Source organism: Coenobita brevimanus, chromosome 47 (assembly GCF_032717465.1).
Source record: "Coenobita brevimanus isolate Jiangsu-jjx chromosome 47, ASM3271746v2, whole genome shotgun sequence".
Taxonomy (NCBI): domain Eukaryota; kingdom Metazoa; phylum Arthropoda; class Malacostraca; order Decapoda; family Coenobitidae; genus Coenobita; species Coenobita brevimanus.
This window is the reverse complement of record NC_137000.1, coordinates 20181689-20199095: the sequence shown is the minus strand read 5'-3', so window position 1 is coordinate 20199095 and position 17407 is coordinate 20181689. Positions and strand designations below refer to the sequence as shown.

General features: G+C 43.2%; 1 protein-coding gene across 1 annotated transcript in view; it reads right to left on the bottom strand.

Moving 5' to 3' along the window:
• LOC145399112 (solute carrier family 23 member 1-like) overlaps window positions 1-17407 on the bottom strand; it is a 753597-nt gene that overhangs the window by 698612 nt on the left and 37578 nt on the right. The window contains exons 2-3 of the mRNA XM_080271856.1: window positions 16981-17193; window positions 16621-16778 (exon numbers count right to left, since the gene is read on the bottom strand). Coding sequence (XP_080127982.1) covers window positions 16621-16778; window positions 16981-17193 — 371 coding nt within the window. The remainder of the gene's footprint in view (window positions 1-16620; window positions 16779-16980; window positions 17194-17407) is intronic.

Here is a 17407-nt window from a genome sequence, read left to right as displayed (position 1 = left end):
TGTGGTGGTTGTTATGGTGGTGGCTGTTGTGGTGGTGGTTGTTATGGTGATGGTTGTTGTTATGGTGATGGTTGTTGTTATGGTGATGGTTGTTGTTATGGTGGTGGTTGTTGTGGTGGTGGTTGTTATGGTGATGGTTGTTGTTATGGTGATGGTTGTTGTTATGGTGATGGTTGTTGTTATGGTGGTGGTTGTTGTTGTGGTGGTTGTTATGGTGGTGGTTGTTATGATGGTGGTTGTTATGGTGATGGTTGTTGTTATGGTGGTGGTTGTTGTTATGGTGATGGTTGTTGTGGTGGTGGTTGTTATGGTGATGGTTGTTGTTATGGTGGTGGTTGTTATGATGGTTGTTGTTATGGTGATGGTTGTTGTTATGGTGGTTGTTGTTATGGTGATGGTTGTTGTTATGGTGGTGGTTGTTATGGTGATGGTTGTTGTTATGGTGAAGGTTGTTGTTATGGTGGTGGTTGTTATGATGGTTGTTGTTATGGTGATGGTTGTTGTTATGGTGGTGGTTGTTATGATGGTTGTTGTTATGGTGATGGTTGTTGTTATGGTGGTTGTTGTTATGGTGATGGTTGTTGTTATGGTGGTGGTTGTTATGGTGATGGTTGTTGTTATGGTGAAGGTTGTTGTTATGGTGGTGGTTGTTGTGGTGGTGGTTGTTGTGGTGGTGATTATGGTGATGGTTGTTGTTATGGTGGTGGTGGTTGTGGTGGTGGTTGTTATGGTGATGGTTGTTGTTATGGTGGTGGTTGTTGTTGTGGTGGTTGTTATGGTGGTGGTTGTTATGATGGTGGTTGTTATGGTGATGGTGGTTGTTATGGTGATGGGTGTTGTTGTGGTGGTTGTTATGGTGGTGGCTGTTGTGGTGGTGGTTGTTATGGTGATGGTTATTGTTATGGTGATGGTTGTTATTATGGTGGTGGTGGTTGTGGTGGTGGTTATGGTGATGGTTGTTGTTATGGTGGTGGTTGTTGTGGTGGTGGTTGTTATGGTGGTGGTTGTTATGATGGTGGTTGGTATGGTGATGGTTGTTGTTGTGGTGGTTGTTCTTGTGGTGGTTGTTTTCTTGTGGTGGTTGTTGTTCTTGTGGTGGTTGTTCTTGTGGTGGTTGTTTTCTTGTGGTGGTTGTTGTTCTTGTGGTGGTTGTTGTTGTGGTGGTTGTTGTTGTGGTGGTAATGGTTGTGGTTTCTGATTCATCTGAAACGTGAACTCGGTGGACTGGAGGCTTTAATTTCCCTTCTGCAACCCACCATCTTCCTTTCGGGGGACAGGAAAGCAGCTGAGGACGTTTGCATAACCAGATAGATGAGCTGCCCGTGTACCGGTGCCACCATAGACGTATTCCGACGCTTTCTACACCCAAAAGCAGCAGTGTTGCTGTGTTTCTAGTAAATGGTGGTCAACTTTGCCCATTGTCAGGAACACGACATTTTCTGCCTCAACCGTTCCAAGACGGCGGCCGCGCAGACGCACCTAAAGTAGTGTCATGCGTCATCTAGGCTTATTCATACCTATGTCCACGCCAGCTAGGTGGCAGACGACACTCTGAAAGTCCCTCAATCGTGCGACGAATGAGTCACTGTGTACGGTCTTCACCTGAGGTCTATTCACATCTTGCAATCAAATTACTTTATATTAGTTTTATATATGTTGTTGATACATGGATATGAATTTTACATTTCATTCAAATAATGAGAGTATGAACATCGTTGACTGAGCTAAGAATGTGGTTGGTCCCTTAAATGAGACGGTATGCTAACATACTTTGGTAATTTCCTTTTACAACTCATAAGCGAGCATTTTTTCGTCACTGTAGTGAGTAAATATGTTAATAAAATTTAATTTGTGACTACATGATACTTAAAGCACATAAAAGAAAGTAGTTTAGCTGACCGACTTTTAATGTATTCAATTGTCTGGTGAGAATTGGCAGCTTTGGAGAGTTGGTGGCCAGGGCAATTGAGTCATAACTCGGGGAACCGATGCCCCAGTTGGACTGGAAATTGTTTTGTTCTTCAAGCTATAGCATTTTAACAGAATCTTGCTCTAACAAAATTGCACTGCATGCGCCTGTTTTTGCTGTGTTACGGTAACAAGCAAGCAGACATACAGAAATCAGAGCATTATAAAATGCATTGTCAGTTTTGTCATTTTGCTTTTTCAGTACCTTGACATTACTTGTTATCAAGGTAATCATGCTTATTTAAACTTCAGTACTTCAAATAAGTCTAACGAGATAATTTATAATCTGTTGTTAAGCAGGATTTGCGAGCTAAATTGTGCTGAAGAATTCTAGATGATTCGAGTAGTACCGTTACGTGTCATAGTTGCCAGTTAGCCTGCTGTTTGCGAGTGCAGTTATTCTGTAAATTGTACATTAGTTTTTATGCTCTTTTTTTCCATAATGTTTCATTTATGTGTTATAGCAGTTAGTGAAAACTGTATAGCTTCGGTACTCGTGAAAACAGTGAAGTGTTGCTGGCAAGCATTAAGTGTCAGTGTAGTTAGAGAAGCTTGTATATCTTCGGTAGCTTTGAAAACAGCGAAGTGTTGCTGGCAAGCATTGTCAATGCAGTTAGTGAAGCTTGAATACTGTATCTTCGGTACTTGTGAAAAAAGTTAAGTTGGCAAGCATTAAGTGTAATTATTTGGAATATGAAGGCAGTGAACTTAAGAAGCCAGTATTTATTTATGACGCCTGAGCTGTTCTTGTGTACTGCACACCGAAAGGCTGACCATGGGAAGAACTCACTGGGCAACATCCTTCCTATACTGATCTACTGCTGTTGGAGCCTGTGGCAGTATGGGACGGGGACATAATAGTGGTGTAAAGAGTGTGGATCATTAAGTGCTGCAGTGAGTCAAACCTTCAACATGGAAGCAGAAAGTCAAGCTAGACAACAGGAGGCATCACTGGCTGGAGTCTTGAAGCTATTGCAAGCACAAAGAGTACAACTAAAGGCACAGAATGAAGGACAGAAAGAACTCACAGGACAAGTACAGGCACAAAATGAAGAAATCAAAGAACAATTGCAAGCACAGAGTGAACAGCTAAAGGCATAAAGAGAAAAACAGAAAGAACAATACGAACAGCTTCAACAGGTATTACCGGAGCAACAAAGGAAGTTACAGCTAAGGATGCAAGGACAGCTAGATGTTTTTCATGGTGGAGATGAAGAGAGAGCAACAACAGTTGAACGAGGCTGTATACGCTGAGCTAAAGCAGCAGGAGTGTGTGGTTGCATATTACAGCAAGAAGCTTATCCCACCAGAACAGAACTACTGTGTGACCCATAAGGAGCTCTTGGCAGTGATGAAGAGCCTTGATTTCTTCCGACCCTATAGTACTTGTATAGGTCCTACTTCATCATCAGGACAGACCATGTGGCACTGAAGTGGCTGAAGACGATAAAGAATCTGGAAGGACAACTGGCACTCTGGGTCAGAAAGCTAGACTAGCAAAATTATGAGGTTCAGCACCATCCTGGGTGGGTACATGACAATGCTGACAGCCTGAGTCATCGGCCTTGTGACCCAAATCAGTGTTGGCAGTTTAGTAATAAGATCACATCAAGAAATGCAGCCATACTGCAGTGACAACACCAGCGCCAGATGAAGAAGACCTGCAGAGGATGCATTTGGAGGATGCAGATTTACAACCAGTGCTAGAGTGGCTGCAGCAGAGTACAGTGCGACCATCTTGGGAAGAGGTTTCCAGGTTCAGCCCTGAGACTAAGAGCTACTGGAGTCATTGGGATCTTCTTCAGTTGAACATCGGACTACTAAAGTGTCAGTGGGAGACACCCAATGGCCTCAGCAAGTATTGGCAACTGGTAGTTCCGAAGAAGATGAGGTCCGAGATCTTGGATGAGTCTCTAACCAGATCACTAGTGGGCACCTGGGAGTAAAGAAAACTCTAAGTCGGCTGCGACAGAGGTTCTACTGGACCAGGATGCTGCGGGATGTTGAAGAGTGGTGTCCAGCCTGTGATGTATGCTGTGACAAGAAGGGACCGACGAAACATGGTTGCAACCCTCTTCAGCTGTGCCAAGTGGGTGCACCGATGGAAAGAGTGGCAATGGACATTGCTGGACCTGTGCGACTCACTGAAAGAGGAAATTTGTATATATGTGTCGCCATGGGCTACTTAACGAAGTGGTCAGAAGCCTATGCCATTCCCGATCAAGAGACCACGACTGTTGCCCAGGTGTTGGTTGATCAGTTTTTCTGTTGTTCTGGGATGCCACAGGAGCTACATTCAGACCAGAAAGAAACTCTGAGTCTGCTGTATTCCATGAGCACTGCAAGTTACTGTGGATCAAGATGTCCAGGACAACCCTACTAAGGCCACAGTCGGGTGGGATGGTGGAGAAATTCAACTGGACCCTAGGACAAGAACTGGCCAAGTACAATAATACCTCCATATCTGATACCCCTAGATGAGGTACCCCAGCTTAACGATGGGGGTAGAAACTCCATCATATGCTGCCTAATGATGGTGAAACTCTGGTTTAACGATGGGTTTTTATTTTTGTTTTTTACCGATTTTGATGATTTTTAAGACCTAACCCCCTCTTGCACCAGTTTTCTGTATGTGTGTGTGACATGATCAGAGAAAATACCATGAGAGCAGTCCAGACTCGTACACAAAGGAATATGTTCCCACGTATTTTGTTTGCCCCAGAAATTGGCTATAATGGTATAAATTGTATACCATCATCTTCCTTGATGTTTACACTATATGATAAGCTAATAAAATTGCACAAAACTGATGAGTAAAAGTTCTCTGAAAGTACCATTATGTGGTGAGAATTCTGTTGTTCAACAATGAAAATATCTGCCCTACACTGTAGCACAAAATTTTGCCTGCATGATGCAAGAGCTAAGCTTATGTCTAGATGCAGAATTTCATGAGCTATCATGTGGTGTTGTTGGGATTCTGATACCACCAATAGTTTCTGAGTAAATCGCCAAATATCGCACGCGTCTCCCCTCCCCCCTGAACTAAATTCCAGGAGAATGCCAACTGTTTGAGAGTGTTGGCCTTGAAATAGACACCCTCCCCCATGATGCACCAAATATTGATGCATTTCATACTGAAACATAATTTTTGTCTAGAATTGCCTAATCGGCATTCGTTCAGACCAGCATTGCAAGTGTGTCATAGTGCATGATTGGTTCCTCTTTAGACTATGGTCAGACTCAAATATGAAGTCCGTTTGGGTGGGGCCCGCATGGGGATTTCCCTCTCTACAGCTCTGCCAAACCTCCCCCCCCTCTCTCTCTCTCTCTCTCTCTCAGTTGATTGAGAAAGTTTATATATATATATATAAGTTGTGTTTTCTTCTATATTGTTTCGACCTTTTTTCTACACCACCACTGAGGTAAAAGTCTTGGCGCATTTTTTTTTATAGAGGTTTCCCCAGTAGGCATAAGTCCTCTCTCTGATCTTTCTTCTAGAAAATACTTGTTCACATTGTAAATAAGGTCTTTCTCCCGACTGTGGAGCACATGAGAGCGAGTCGGAGTAGCTGCCATCGTGGGTGGGGATTAGGGAGGAAGTGACCAGTCACCTGTAGTCTGAGGTGGATGTCCTTGACCTCTGGCAACATCGGAAAGCGACGTTGTCACATGGTGTGGAATTTATACAAATCATTGCTATTATCCTAAAAAGCCACACATTCATAGCACTATATAGCCTTATTTAATATATTTAATAAGTACAGAATATTTAATATACATTTCAAATAGTAAATAGCTGACATATGACAGAGAGACAGATACGTACTGGGGTTGATGCGACAGAGCTGTAGAGAGGGAAATCCCCTCTCGGGCCCCACTCAAACAGACTTCATATTTGAGTCTGACCATAACACCATTTTGACTCGTTTTGAGTCATTGTGCATGAAAGGGTTAAATTGTGTGTTTATGTTTTTAGACTTGATTAATGTGTTTTAGCCATAAGGTGGGATGAATGTTGTCATTTTGGGGCACAGTTTACTAAGCTTGTTTTTTTTTTGTTTTTTTCCAGACTTATATTTGATTATTTTCAGATTTTCTTTGTTGGTTTTAGTGAGTTATTTACAGGTGTTAGGCTTAGATTAGCTTCCTTGACAACTGTTTAGATTGGCTTTAAACTTGTTATGGGACTCATTTAGGTGGATTTTGGGCTTGGTTTGGGGGGAAACCCAAGGTTGGTAAACACTCCACATTACGTGTTAAAAGTACCCCGATATACGATACCCTGCCTAACGATGGGGTTTTACCTAACCAATTACATTGTTAAACTGGGGTATGCCTGTACTGCAGAAGGACAAACTGAGTAGGACCAGAAATTGCCTGCGTTGTTGATGGCATATTGGTCTGCATCCCATGAGTCTATTGGCTACACCCATGCAAAACTGATACTGGGCCACGAAATACGTTTACCCATTGACTTGTTAATGGGAGACCACCTGGTGAAGAGCTGCCTACAAACACCAGCTATGCAATGCATCTTCAAGGAAGGCTGGCTGAGGCACATTGTCAAGTGCAAGGTGCCCTTAAGTTTTCAGGAGAGGTGATGAAGTGCACGTATGATACCAAAGCAAGCGAGGTGAGCTTCAAGGATGATGACATTGTTTGGTCATAAAATCCTCAGCTGTAGAAGGGAGAGTCACTGAAGCTGCAGAGCCTGTGGGACAGGCCTTACACTGTGTTGGAGCACCTATCTGATGTAACGTACAGGATTTGGGGAGGCAGGAAATCTCACCCAGAAGTGGTACACATGAACCGTCTGTGACAGTACCATGGGCCAGGACAGTACAGCTGGGATGTCTCCAAGGAATCATACTTTCCCGCAGCCGAAGGTGTTGAGGAGGACCAAGGACCTGGAGTGCAAGAGGATGGTGACAGTTTCCCAAGAGAAGCGAATCAGGAGGAGGACCAAGACATCCCAGGAGGAGTGGACTGTGTGGATGAGCAAGGATGTCACTGGAAGCACCATAGGAGAAAACCTGATACATTGAAGGGTTAATTTATTTATAATTAAATCTTTAGTTTAGATTAAGGGTTATCTTTGTGTACAATGTGTAATTTTGTCGGGACAACAAAGGCCTAAGTAGGGAGTAGTGCTGCGAAGCTGTATTCCCAGTTAAATTGTGCTGGAGAATTCCTGATGATTCTAGTAGTACTGTTATACACCAGAGTTGCCAGTTAGCTTGCTGTTTGTGAGTGCAGTTATTTTATAATCTGTACATTATTATTATGCTCTTTTTCTCTATAACATTTTGTTTATGTGATTATTTGTTAAATTATGTAAATATATCTCAGTTTGTGTATCTTCAGTACATGTGAAAATAGTGAAATGTTGTTGGCAAACAGTAAAGTGTTATTGCAGCTAGTGAAGATTGTATGTCTTTGGTACTTGTGAAAATTGTAAAGTGTTGCTGGCAAACATTAAGTGGCAGTGCAGTTAGTGAAGTTTGTATATCTTTGGTACTTGTGAAAATAGAGAACTAAAGTTGGCAAGCATTAAGTGTAATTATTTGGAAAATCAAGCTAGAGAACTTAAGAAGCCAGAGCTTATTTACAGTGCCTGAGCTCTTGTGTGCTGCACACCGAAAGACAGACCATAGGAAGGACACCTCACTGGACAACATCCTTCCTATACTGATCTGCTGCAGTTGGAGCCTGTGGCAACATGGAAGGGGACGTAACACTATAAAGCCATTTAGTTACTGTATTGTTATGTCCCCATCCCACACTGCCACAGGCTCCAACATAAGTAGTTCAGTATAGGATGAACGTTGCCCAGTGAGTTGTTCTTCCTAGAAGCAGCCTTTCAGTGTACAACAACACAGAGCAGCACAGGCATTAAATGTAAACAAGCTTCTCATGTGTGCTACCTTTATTTATCAACTGATTACACAGTATGCTCTCCAACTACACTTCACAGATATCACAATTACCAGACCTACGTTCACATCGCAAGGCCACAAGTCAGACTAAACTCAAACTTAACTGAAACTCCTCTAGTCTCTTCCTCAATCTTATGTAATCTTCCATTAGACTCAAATCATCTACTACACTCTAGCTATCACAGTTGCTGAATAAGAGACGTCCAAAATATGCCAGAGTTATCTTACATCACGTAGCACTCTAAATTCTTCAGCATACAAACTTAAATTAAATTACATAATTTAACAATGAATCACATAAATAAAACTTTATGGAGAGAAAAGAGAATAAAATTTAATGCATAATTTTACAAAATAACTCCACTTACAAATAGCAGGCTAACTGGCAAATCTGACACGTTGCAGTAAAATTCGAGAATTGTCAGGAATACTCCAGCGCTACCTAGGTGGGAAATCCCACTTCACAACACTACCCCCTCCCTAGTCCTTTGTTGTCTTGATAAAACTACACAATACATACATTAATCCTAATGATATATCAAATTATACACAAAACAATCCTTCAACTTTTCAGGTCTTCTATGCCATTTCTGATGACGTCCCTGCTCTTCCACACAGTCCACTCCTCCTGGAATGTCATGGTCCTCTTCCTGATTCACTTCTTCCCCCAGGAAACTGTCACCATCCTCTTGTACATCAGCTCCATGGTCCTCCTCAACATCCTCAGTTGTGGGTGAGCACGATTCCTCGGAGACATCCCAGCTGTACTGTCCTGGCCCATGGTACTGTCACAGATGGTTCACTTGTACCACCTTTGGCGAGACTTCCTGTCTCCTCGAATCCGGTATGTTACATCTGATAGGCGGTCCAACATAGTGTAACGCCCATCCCACAGGATCTCCAGCTTCGGTGACTGTCCCTCCTGCTGAGGTATGTAACAGCAAACCTTGTCACCACCCTTGAAGCTCACTTCACTTACCTCGGCATCATACTTGGACTTCATCACTTAGCCTGAAATCTTTAGAGCTTCTTGCACTTGATGACATAATTCAGCCAGCCTTTCCTGAAGATGCTTCACATAGCTAGAGGTGTCTGTAGGCAGCTCCTCACCAGGAGGTCTTCCCATTAACAAGTCAATGGCTAAACATAACTTGTGGCCCAGCATCAGTTTTGCAAGGGTGCAGCTGGTAGACTCGTGAAATGTAGACCGATATGCCATCAGCAATGCAGGTGATTTCTTGTCTCATTGCATTTGTCCCTCCATGCAGTACTTGGCCAGTTCTTGTCCCAGGGTCCAGTTGAATTTCTCCACCACCCCATCTACCTGTGGCCTTAGTGGGGTTGTCCTGGTCTTCTTGATCCCCAGTAACTTACAGCACTCACGGAACACAGCAGACTCAAAGTTTCTACCCTGGTCTGACTGTAGCTCTTGTGGGATCCCAAAATGACAGAAAAGCTGGTTAACCAACATCTGAGCAACAGCCATGACCTCTTGATCGGGAATGGCAAAGGCTTCTGGCCACTATATGAAGCAGTCTGTGGTGACACGTATCTACCAGTTTCCTCTTTCAGTGAGTGGCAGAGGTCCAGCAATGTCCACTGCGTCTCTTTCCATCGCTGCACCCACTTGATACAGATGAAGAGGGGTGCAACCATGTTTCTTAGGTCCCTTCTTGGCACAGCATACCTCACAGACCCAACACCACTCTCCAGCGTCCTGATGCATGCCAGTCCAGTAGAACCTCTGTTGCAGCCAGCTTAGAGTTCTCTTCACTCCCAGGCACCCTCTAATGATCTGGATATGGGACTCATCCATGACCTCGGACCTCATTTTCTTCAGAACCACCAGTTGCTTATACTTCTGAGGCCATTGAGTGTCTCCCACTGACGTTCCAGCAGTCCGTTGTTCAAACGAAGAAGGTCCCACTGACTCCAATAGCTCTTGGTCACAAGGCTCAATCTGGAAACCTCTTCCCAAGATGGTCGCACTGTACTCTGCTGCAGCCATTCTAGCACTGGTTGTAAATCGGCATCCTCCATCTGCATCCTCTTCAGGTCTTCTTCAGCTGACACTGGCCCTGTCATTACAGTACGGGTAAGATTCCCAATCCCAGTACACTGCTTGCCAACTGTTTTTCAGTCTTCTTGCACACTATCAATCAAGGTTCTCTTACATTTCCTTAATGGTGGGGCTTCTTGGGAAAAACTGGCTGGTTGGTCACCAGCCTTTACTAATTTCCTCTCATCCCTCTCGTCTTCTGCAGCCTTCTTCTTGCTGTCCTTTTTCTTTTTTGAACACTCAGAACTGAAGTGTCCCTCCTCACCATATGTCCAACACTCATTCATTACAGCTGTAGATTTCCTTTCACTTCTTTGTTCTTCCCCCTTCTTCCGTTTGTAAACGAACCAGCAGCCTCTCCGGTCTTCTCCTGTTCCCTCTTCCTCCTGTAGCAGTCCTCTTTCCTATGTCCTTGCTTTTCACAGAACCAGCAACTTCCTTTGAATATTTCCATTTCACATACCTGCCTGTTTCTTGCCTTGAATCCCGCACTACGACCTGAAAAGTGGACTTACTGGACCTGATGTAAGGCTCAAATTCTAGAGCTCTGGCTAGTGCTTCTTGCACGCTTCTTAGTTGTACCTGCTTCATTTGCACTTTCAACTCTGAACTATTAAAAGCATTGATGAACTGATCCCTCAGAAGAATGGCCAACAGGTTAGGTGCTGCTTCAGGGTACGTCTTGTATGCCATACTCTCCAGGTCATGAATAAGCTGCTGTAGGGATTCGCCTTGAACCAATACACGGATCTGGATTCTTGCTCTGTACACCTCAGTCTGGTACATAGTTCCATATCTGTGCTCCAGCACTTCTACTAAGGACTCATAACTGTTTCTCTCCATCTCTGACATCTGGCCCAGAATTTCCACTGTAGCACCCCTGAGGCTAGTAGCCAGCTGGAATGCCCTCTGCCTATCATCCCAACCATTCTGATCAGCAAGTGGCTCAAACTGGACACAGTAAGCTTCCCAAGATACTCTACCATCAAAATCCTGAGTTTTTTTTTTTTTTTTTTTTTGGATCCCCATTATAGCCATGCACTTCACTGGTTTGGTGCCTAAAAATCGGTGCATCATTATCAAGCCCAGGACTTAAAACTTCTGCATTCTGATTATTCAACCCTGTAATGCTACCTTTAGATGCTTGGGATTTGTCAAGATCCAACATACACTGTCTATTTGTTTCAAATGCTCCCTGTACACTAACCTGACGCTCAGCAATGCAGTAATTCTCTACAGCCTCATTTCTCTCACAAATTATCTTCAAATGGCCGTCTACATGCTTCAACTGGTCGACTACATGCTGTCTGCCTCACAATTCTGCTGCATTACCTCAGCATAAACTTCCTCCTTCAACTGTTGTTGTTCTTCCTTCATTTCCCCCATGAAAGCATCTAGCTGTCTTTGCACCCCCAGTTGTAACTCCCTGTTTTTTTTAATGCAAGGAAGAAGGAATCAATGGCCAGGAACCCACAAACTGTTCCTTCCAAGAAAAAAAAAAAACAATTCAAAAGAGAGCCAAATTCAAGATCCGTTCATTTAGAGATGCCTGGACACACTACGTTTGAAAGACTGGAGATTATTGGAAGTAGGCAATACAGACAGAGGGAGACAGTTCCAGAGTTGACCTGCTGCATAAATAAAGGACTGGGAGTAACGGTTAACTCTTGCATTAGACAGGTGGACAGAAAAGGGATGAGAGTTTGTTGCTAGACGGGTGCTGCATGCCCGTCGTAGAGGTGGAGGGACGCAAGCAGACAGTTCAGAGGAGCAGTGACCTTTAAAGCAGCGACAGAAGAGATAAAGATCCAACAGTGCGGTGAAGAGACAGAGGTTGAAGGGAGCTACTTCAGTGGTCACCGCTCCTCTGAACTGTCTGCTTGCATTCCTCCACCTCTACGATGGGCGCATAGCACCTGTCTAGCAGCAAACCCTCATCCCTTTTCTGTCCAACTCTCTAATGCAAGAGTTAACCGTTACTCCCAGTCCTTCATTTATGCAACAGGTCAACTCTGGAACTGCCTCCCTCTGTCTGTATTTCCTGCTAGCTATGGTCTCCAGTCTTTGAAACGCAGTGTGTCCAGGCATCTCAAAATGATCGGATCTTGAATTTGGCTCTCTTGTATTTTGTTTTTCTCTTGGAAGGAACAGTTATTACGGGCTCGTGGCCTTTAGTTCCCTCTTCCTAGCATTAAAAAAAAAAAAAAGAAAGAGGGGGAGAGTTAATGAGATAAAAAGCCTTTGCCTCCACCCTGTTGAGAAGAGCTGTATGTGAGGAGTCTCCCCACACATGAGAGTTGTATTCTACACAGGGGCAAATAAAACCCGTGTATAAAGTCATCTGTGTAGGGGTAAAGAAGGTGTGAAGTCGGCTTAGCACACCTAATGTCTTGGAAGCAGATTGTACAAGAGATGTAATATGATCTTTCCAAGATAAGTCCTGAGAGAATGAAACCCCAAGCATGTTCAAGGATTATGCAGGATTGAGCTGGATATTGTTAAAAAAAACAGCAGATAAAGTTAAGACTTCTTTTAAGGACCACTGCCTGTATAATGGGGTGGAAAATTGTTTCCAGACCTTACAGGACGAGAGAAAGTTGACAAATTGCCTGCGACTGTCACAGGAACTGATGTTTATCGCCTGTTGGGTGTAACAAAACTTGCCTCTGGGACAGTCAAGCCCAGGCTGATGCTGTGATAACCTGTCTGGATGATTGGAATATTTCCCAAAATGTTAAGGGCCTGTGTTTTGACACAACATCAAGTAATACAGGGCCCCTCATTGGTTCATGCATCCCGATTGGAAGGGCTTTTGGGCAGTCCCCTTCACTTTGCATGCCATCACCATGATATGGAAATCGTTTGGAACAGGTTTTCGTTGCATTGAAAATAATGCCAGCCTCATCTGGACAAGACATTACAATCTTCAAATGTTTTCAGGAGAAATGGTCTTCGATTGATCTTGGTTCCTTTAGTACAGCTGCTGTGATGCCAAAGGTTGCCTCATTCAAGGACTGCACATTGCAGTTTGCAATGTAGAAACTGGAAACCTGCCAACAAAGAGACAACTGCAGGGAGTTCCGGGAACTTGCCATTATATTCCTTAGCGAAACTCCAGCCAAAGGAATTCACATCCAGGCTCCTGGTGCCTTACACAGGGTTCGTTGGATGAAACGAGTTCTAATTTGCTACAAGATGTGGATGTTCAAGGCACAGTTCAAACAGAAGCCATCTGAAGTATCTGGAATGCTCCAGTTCCTCTTACTCAATCAGACCTTTACATCCGAGCATGGTTTGAAGCTCCTATGGCAGCAGAAGCCCCTGCAAATGATCTGAACATCCTGAATCAGCTGGCAGAATACAACAATCCAGTCATCAAGCAGTCAGTACTGGCTGCATTCAGTCGACACCTCTGGTACTTAAGTGAAGCAATGGTAGGCCTTGCCTTCTTCGATCACAATGTTGCTCCACAGCAGAAGAGACAGATGGTGAAAAACACGCAAGAAAAAGAAGGATCTGGGAATCCACCCAACCAACTTGATGCCAATGGTAGGTATGATGCAAAGCATCTCAGCAATTCGGTGACAACGAATACAAAAGCATTCTTCATCATTCCTAGAGATGCCATTCGAAAAGTGGAAAGAAAACGAGGAGTTCAAGAACGCAGAGAGAGCAGTTTGGTCCCTGAGAGTTGTGAATGATACAGCAGAAAGAGGAGAACATATAATACGAGACTTCAGTGCTATTCTGAAAAAAAAGAACAAAAATAATATCTACTCCAGGTCGTACAGGAACATCGAAAACAGTATCCCATTCGAAAAAAAGCACCCCTGTTGCTGGACTTACAGCTGCAATACGGAATGACACAATGTTCAGCATTTTAAACATAAGCCAGTTAAGTCACATATAATTTTCAAATTGGATTTTATAAAATTCTGTGACTGTTTGGCTTTACCTAATTATTAAATATGCAGTGGTTGCTTTTGCTACAGTATGCCGTTAATTTAGAGACATTGAGTGATTTTTTCAAGAATTGTGCAACCTCAAAATATTGTTCTTTAGTTGAAATTTAAATGTATTAACTATCACCAAAGATAGACCAAAATCCTGGATTCTAATATGGAGAAAATAGAAAAAAAAACTGGGCCATCCTATTGTGTGTATCCAAAGTAAGTCCAAGTATTTTGGGATGTGTCTCAGTGGGAGTGAGAGGTTAAAGAGGGAGAGTCGCATCTGTCTAGAATGAAGTGTGATTGGTGATTAAGCTGGTAAATTAGTCAGTCTGTCTCAGCCAGCGTTCTAGGTCCTGTTGGAACTGGCATGCTGGTTGTTGACAGTTGGAGTGTTGTAAAGTCATTAATAGGTCATCAGTATGATCGTACTGTTACTGAAGAAGAAAGGGCCTAGGTGTGCGGGAAAGGGTTTAAAAGTGATGGTGAGAGGACTGAGCTTAATAGAACACTGTTGGGTAGTACTTGCAAATTCAGACTGACAAATCTACTTTGCAAAAGATGGATTGCAGGACAAACATCTTCGCAATCAAAACTTTGCTGTTGTGCTGTTTGACAGCGCAAATGCTCACCATAGCCACCTAGATGACATTCATCCAATCATCGAAGTTGTTTTCTCACCACCTAACGCCACCCAATATCACCAGCAACCCATGGACCAAGAAGTCATTGCCGACTTCCAGGATGCTTGTCGCTGAGCAGTTAACCAGATGCTAGCTGTCGCTGTTGACAGTGATATCTCAGGTAACCCTTTGCCACGGAATGGCTGATATGCTGTGTTGGATGATATTCACAACCTGATGAATCACGGGATATGGTTATCAAAGTTAGGTGCTGCTGAACTATGTATGGATTGACAAGGTGTAATCTGAAGCTGCCAAGCTACATGATGGATGAAGGGTTGAACGCTTGCTAAGAAAAGTGGTTGACACAAGGAAGCACATCGAGAGTATGTTGCTGGGATCGAGAAGACATCAGAGACCTGCTGGACCCTGACTTAAAGGACTTACTGTGGAGAACTTGATAGATATGTTCCACAAGGAAAGATTAGGAGCAATATGGACAGTTGTCACCACCAGCAGTTATCCCTGTGATGCCAAGAGTGGCAGCATTCCTTGTGTTGGAATGCAGGATGAAAGACTGCCATGAATTCTGATGATAACAAACATGTGAAATTCTTTTTGACAAATCACTTACATTTTGTTCTCCAACCACACTGAGAACTATTGAGGACACTGACAGAACAGAGTGCACAGACGACTATGGAAAGTTACCTGCCACCACTTAGATATACAGCTGCTTGCGCCCCGCAGCCACCCTCTCCATAATCTATCCTTTCACATCCTGCCAAGAAACATAGTACTACTGAGCATCAGGGATCTGATGAGTTTCATCATGTGTATACCCCCTCCCCATCCACACTTGATTTTTCTCCAAAAAACCTGAGCCCCAATACGTCCAGCCAGGCTACTTCACGCTTTTTTTTTTTTTTTTTTTTTTAGTGATCCTAACCCTTTTAACTCTTATTAATGCCTACAGCATTACTTGTATCTTGCATCAGACAATGTAGGTGGGGTGTTTAACCCGCCCCGTCCCGCAGACGTGAATTCACGTCCTCACATGATGTGCACTCATATCCCGGAGACGTAAATTAACGCGGCAACATTGCAAGGACATTGCAAGGTCCCTAATTTGCACAATTTTCAATTTTCGCGAGTGATTTTTGGCACGTATACACGGGACACCTTCCTCTACAAGATGCCAAGCAGGGACAATGCCTTACCCAGCATGACCTCTTTCCCCCCCCTGCATGACCTTTTCTCAGCAATTCACCTGTTATCAGTGACCTGGCCAGTAAAGCCATGTCATGCCACGGTACGAAATTCAGGGCCAGAGTGATTCCCCAATTGATAAAAATGTGGAGGACAAACATTAGAGGAAGAAACAGTCAGAAATGATGATCAGGTAATGTGGCAAAAAAAGGTCAGGAATGGTGATGAGTTAGTGAGTGAAACAATGCTTATAATTCCTATATTACCGTTTGAAAACCAATATACTCTCGTACTACATATAAATTCGTACCAAATAAATAAATAAATACTGTTTATGAGTGGTGTAGAATAGTTATCCTCCCATAGAACTCGTTTTCTTTGCAGCCAGCCTGATAGAAAACCGTGTAAGGTAAGGAGGTACTCCTACCTGGATCGAGTATTTTAAACCTCAGGTGAGCGATTTCTCTATGAATTTTCGATGATTCTCACCAAAAGCAGATGTTTGAGCAAAAAAAAAAAAAAAAAAAAGGTCCAAAAATGTCAGGACTGGGGCATACCACTGCCCAGAAAACATCGGGATGGGGCGGGTTAAAACTGTGGTCAGAGAGGCGAAGACAGACCAAATGGGTGAAGATCTCGTGAACAAGTTATACACGCATACAGTTTCCACTAGTACTGTACATACAGTAGCTCCCAGTACCCATGATAACTAGAGTTTCATACATGATGCCTTCGAAAATATGGAGAGTCTACTACATCATTACATGGCAACCTCTAAAGCCTGATTATGCTGTGCGAGTCCTGATTATACTTCTGCTGATTTCTAGCACCAGTAGGCTATGTAGGGCATCGTATAGTTGGTATTGGGGACTCACCGGACTCCAAAGGTGGTCTGGAGCAGCGTGATGAGTCCGGAGACAAAAATTATTGTACACACCAGCCGGCCACGTACTGGATCATCATCATCGATGCACAAGAGTGGAGTAAGGATGAATGGGACAGAGACAGTTGCTACCACCATCACCAGGTATTGCTACAAGGAAGGAGGAACAGCAAATCTTAGAATGTTAGTAACTCTCAATACCTTTTTTCACATTCTGAAATCCTTGCACTGTCCATAATCAGAGCATGACAAAGTTAATTATGTTGGGCACAATCTGTAATGAGACAAAAGTGTACTTCATGTACATGTTGCCAAAGCTGACAACTATGTGATTCTGATGTTAAAACCTTACCTGAAAGCCAAAAAGAATGGTCATGTACCACACAGGCACTTCGTCGACAGTGTAAAGAAGCCCACAGCTAGATTTTTTGTTGTCACCTGTTGTCTCACTGAACTCCGCCTCTGTACCATTCTCAACATGCTGCCGTCTGGATCTCATCGAAATGACCACTGATGTTGCTCCCTCAGGGTTGACATAAGCATCTGCTGATGGTTGACCACTGAACTGTGAGAAAATGGAACTCATAATAAAAGAGATGAAAAAAATACAGAACTATTAATTAGAAAATTATAATCAAAACAAGATCATGGAAGAGCTGTGGAATAAGAGACGACTGTGAAAAATCATGTGAAAATTCAGCATGATCAGTTACAGAAATTGATAACATATCAGAATAAATCAATGCTACTGATTACTAACCCTCTCACAGCCGGAAGCC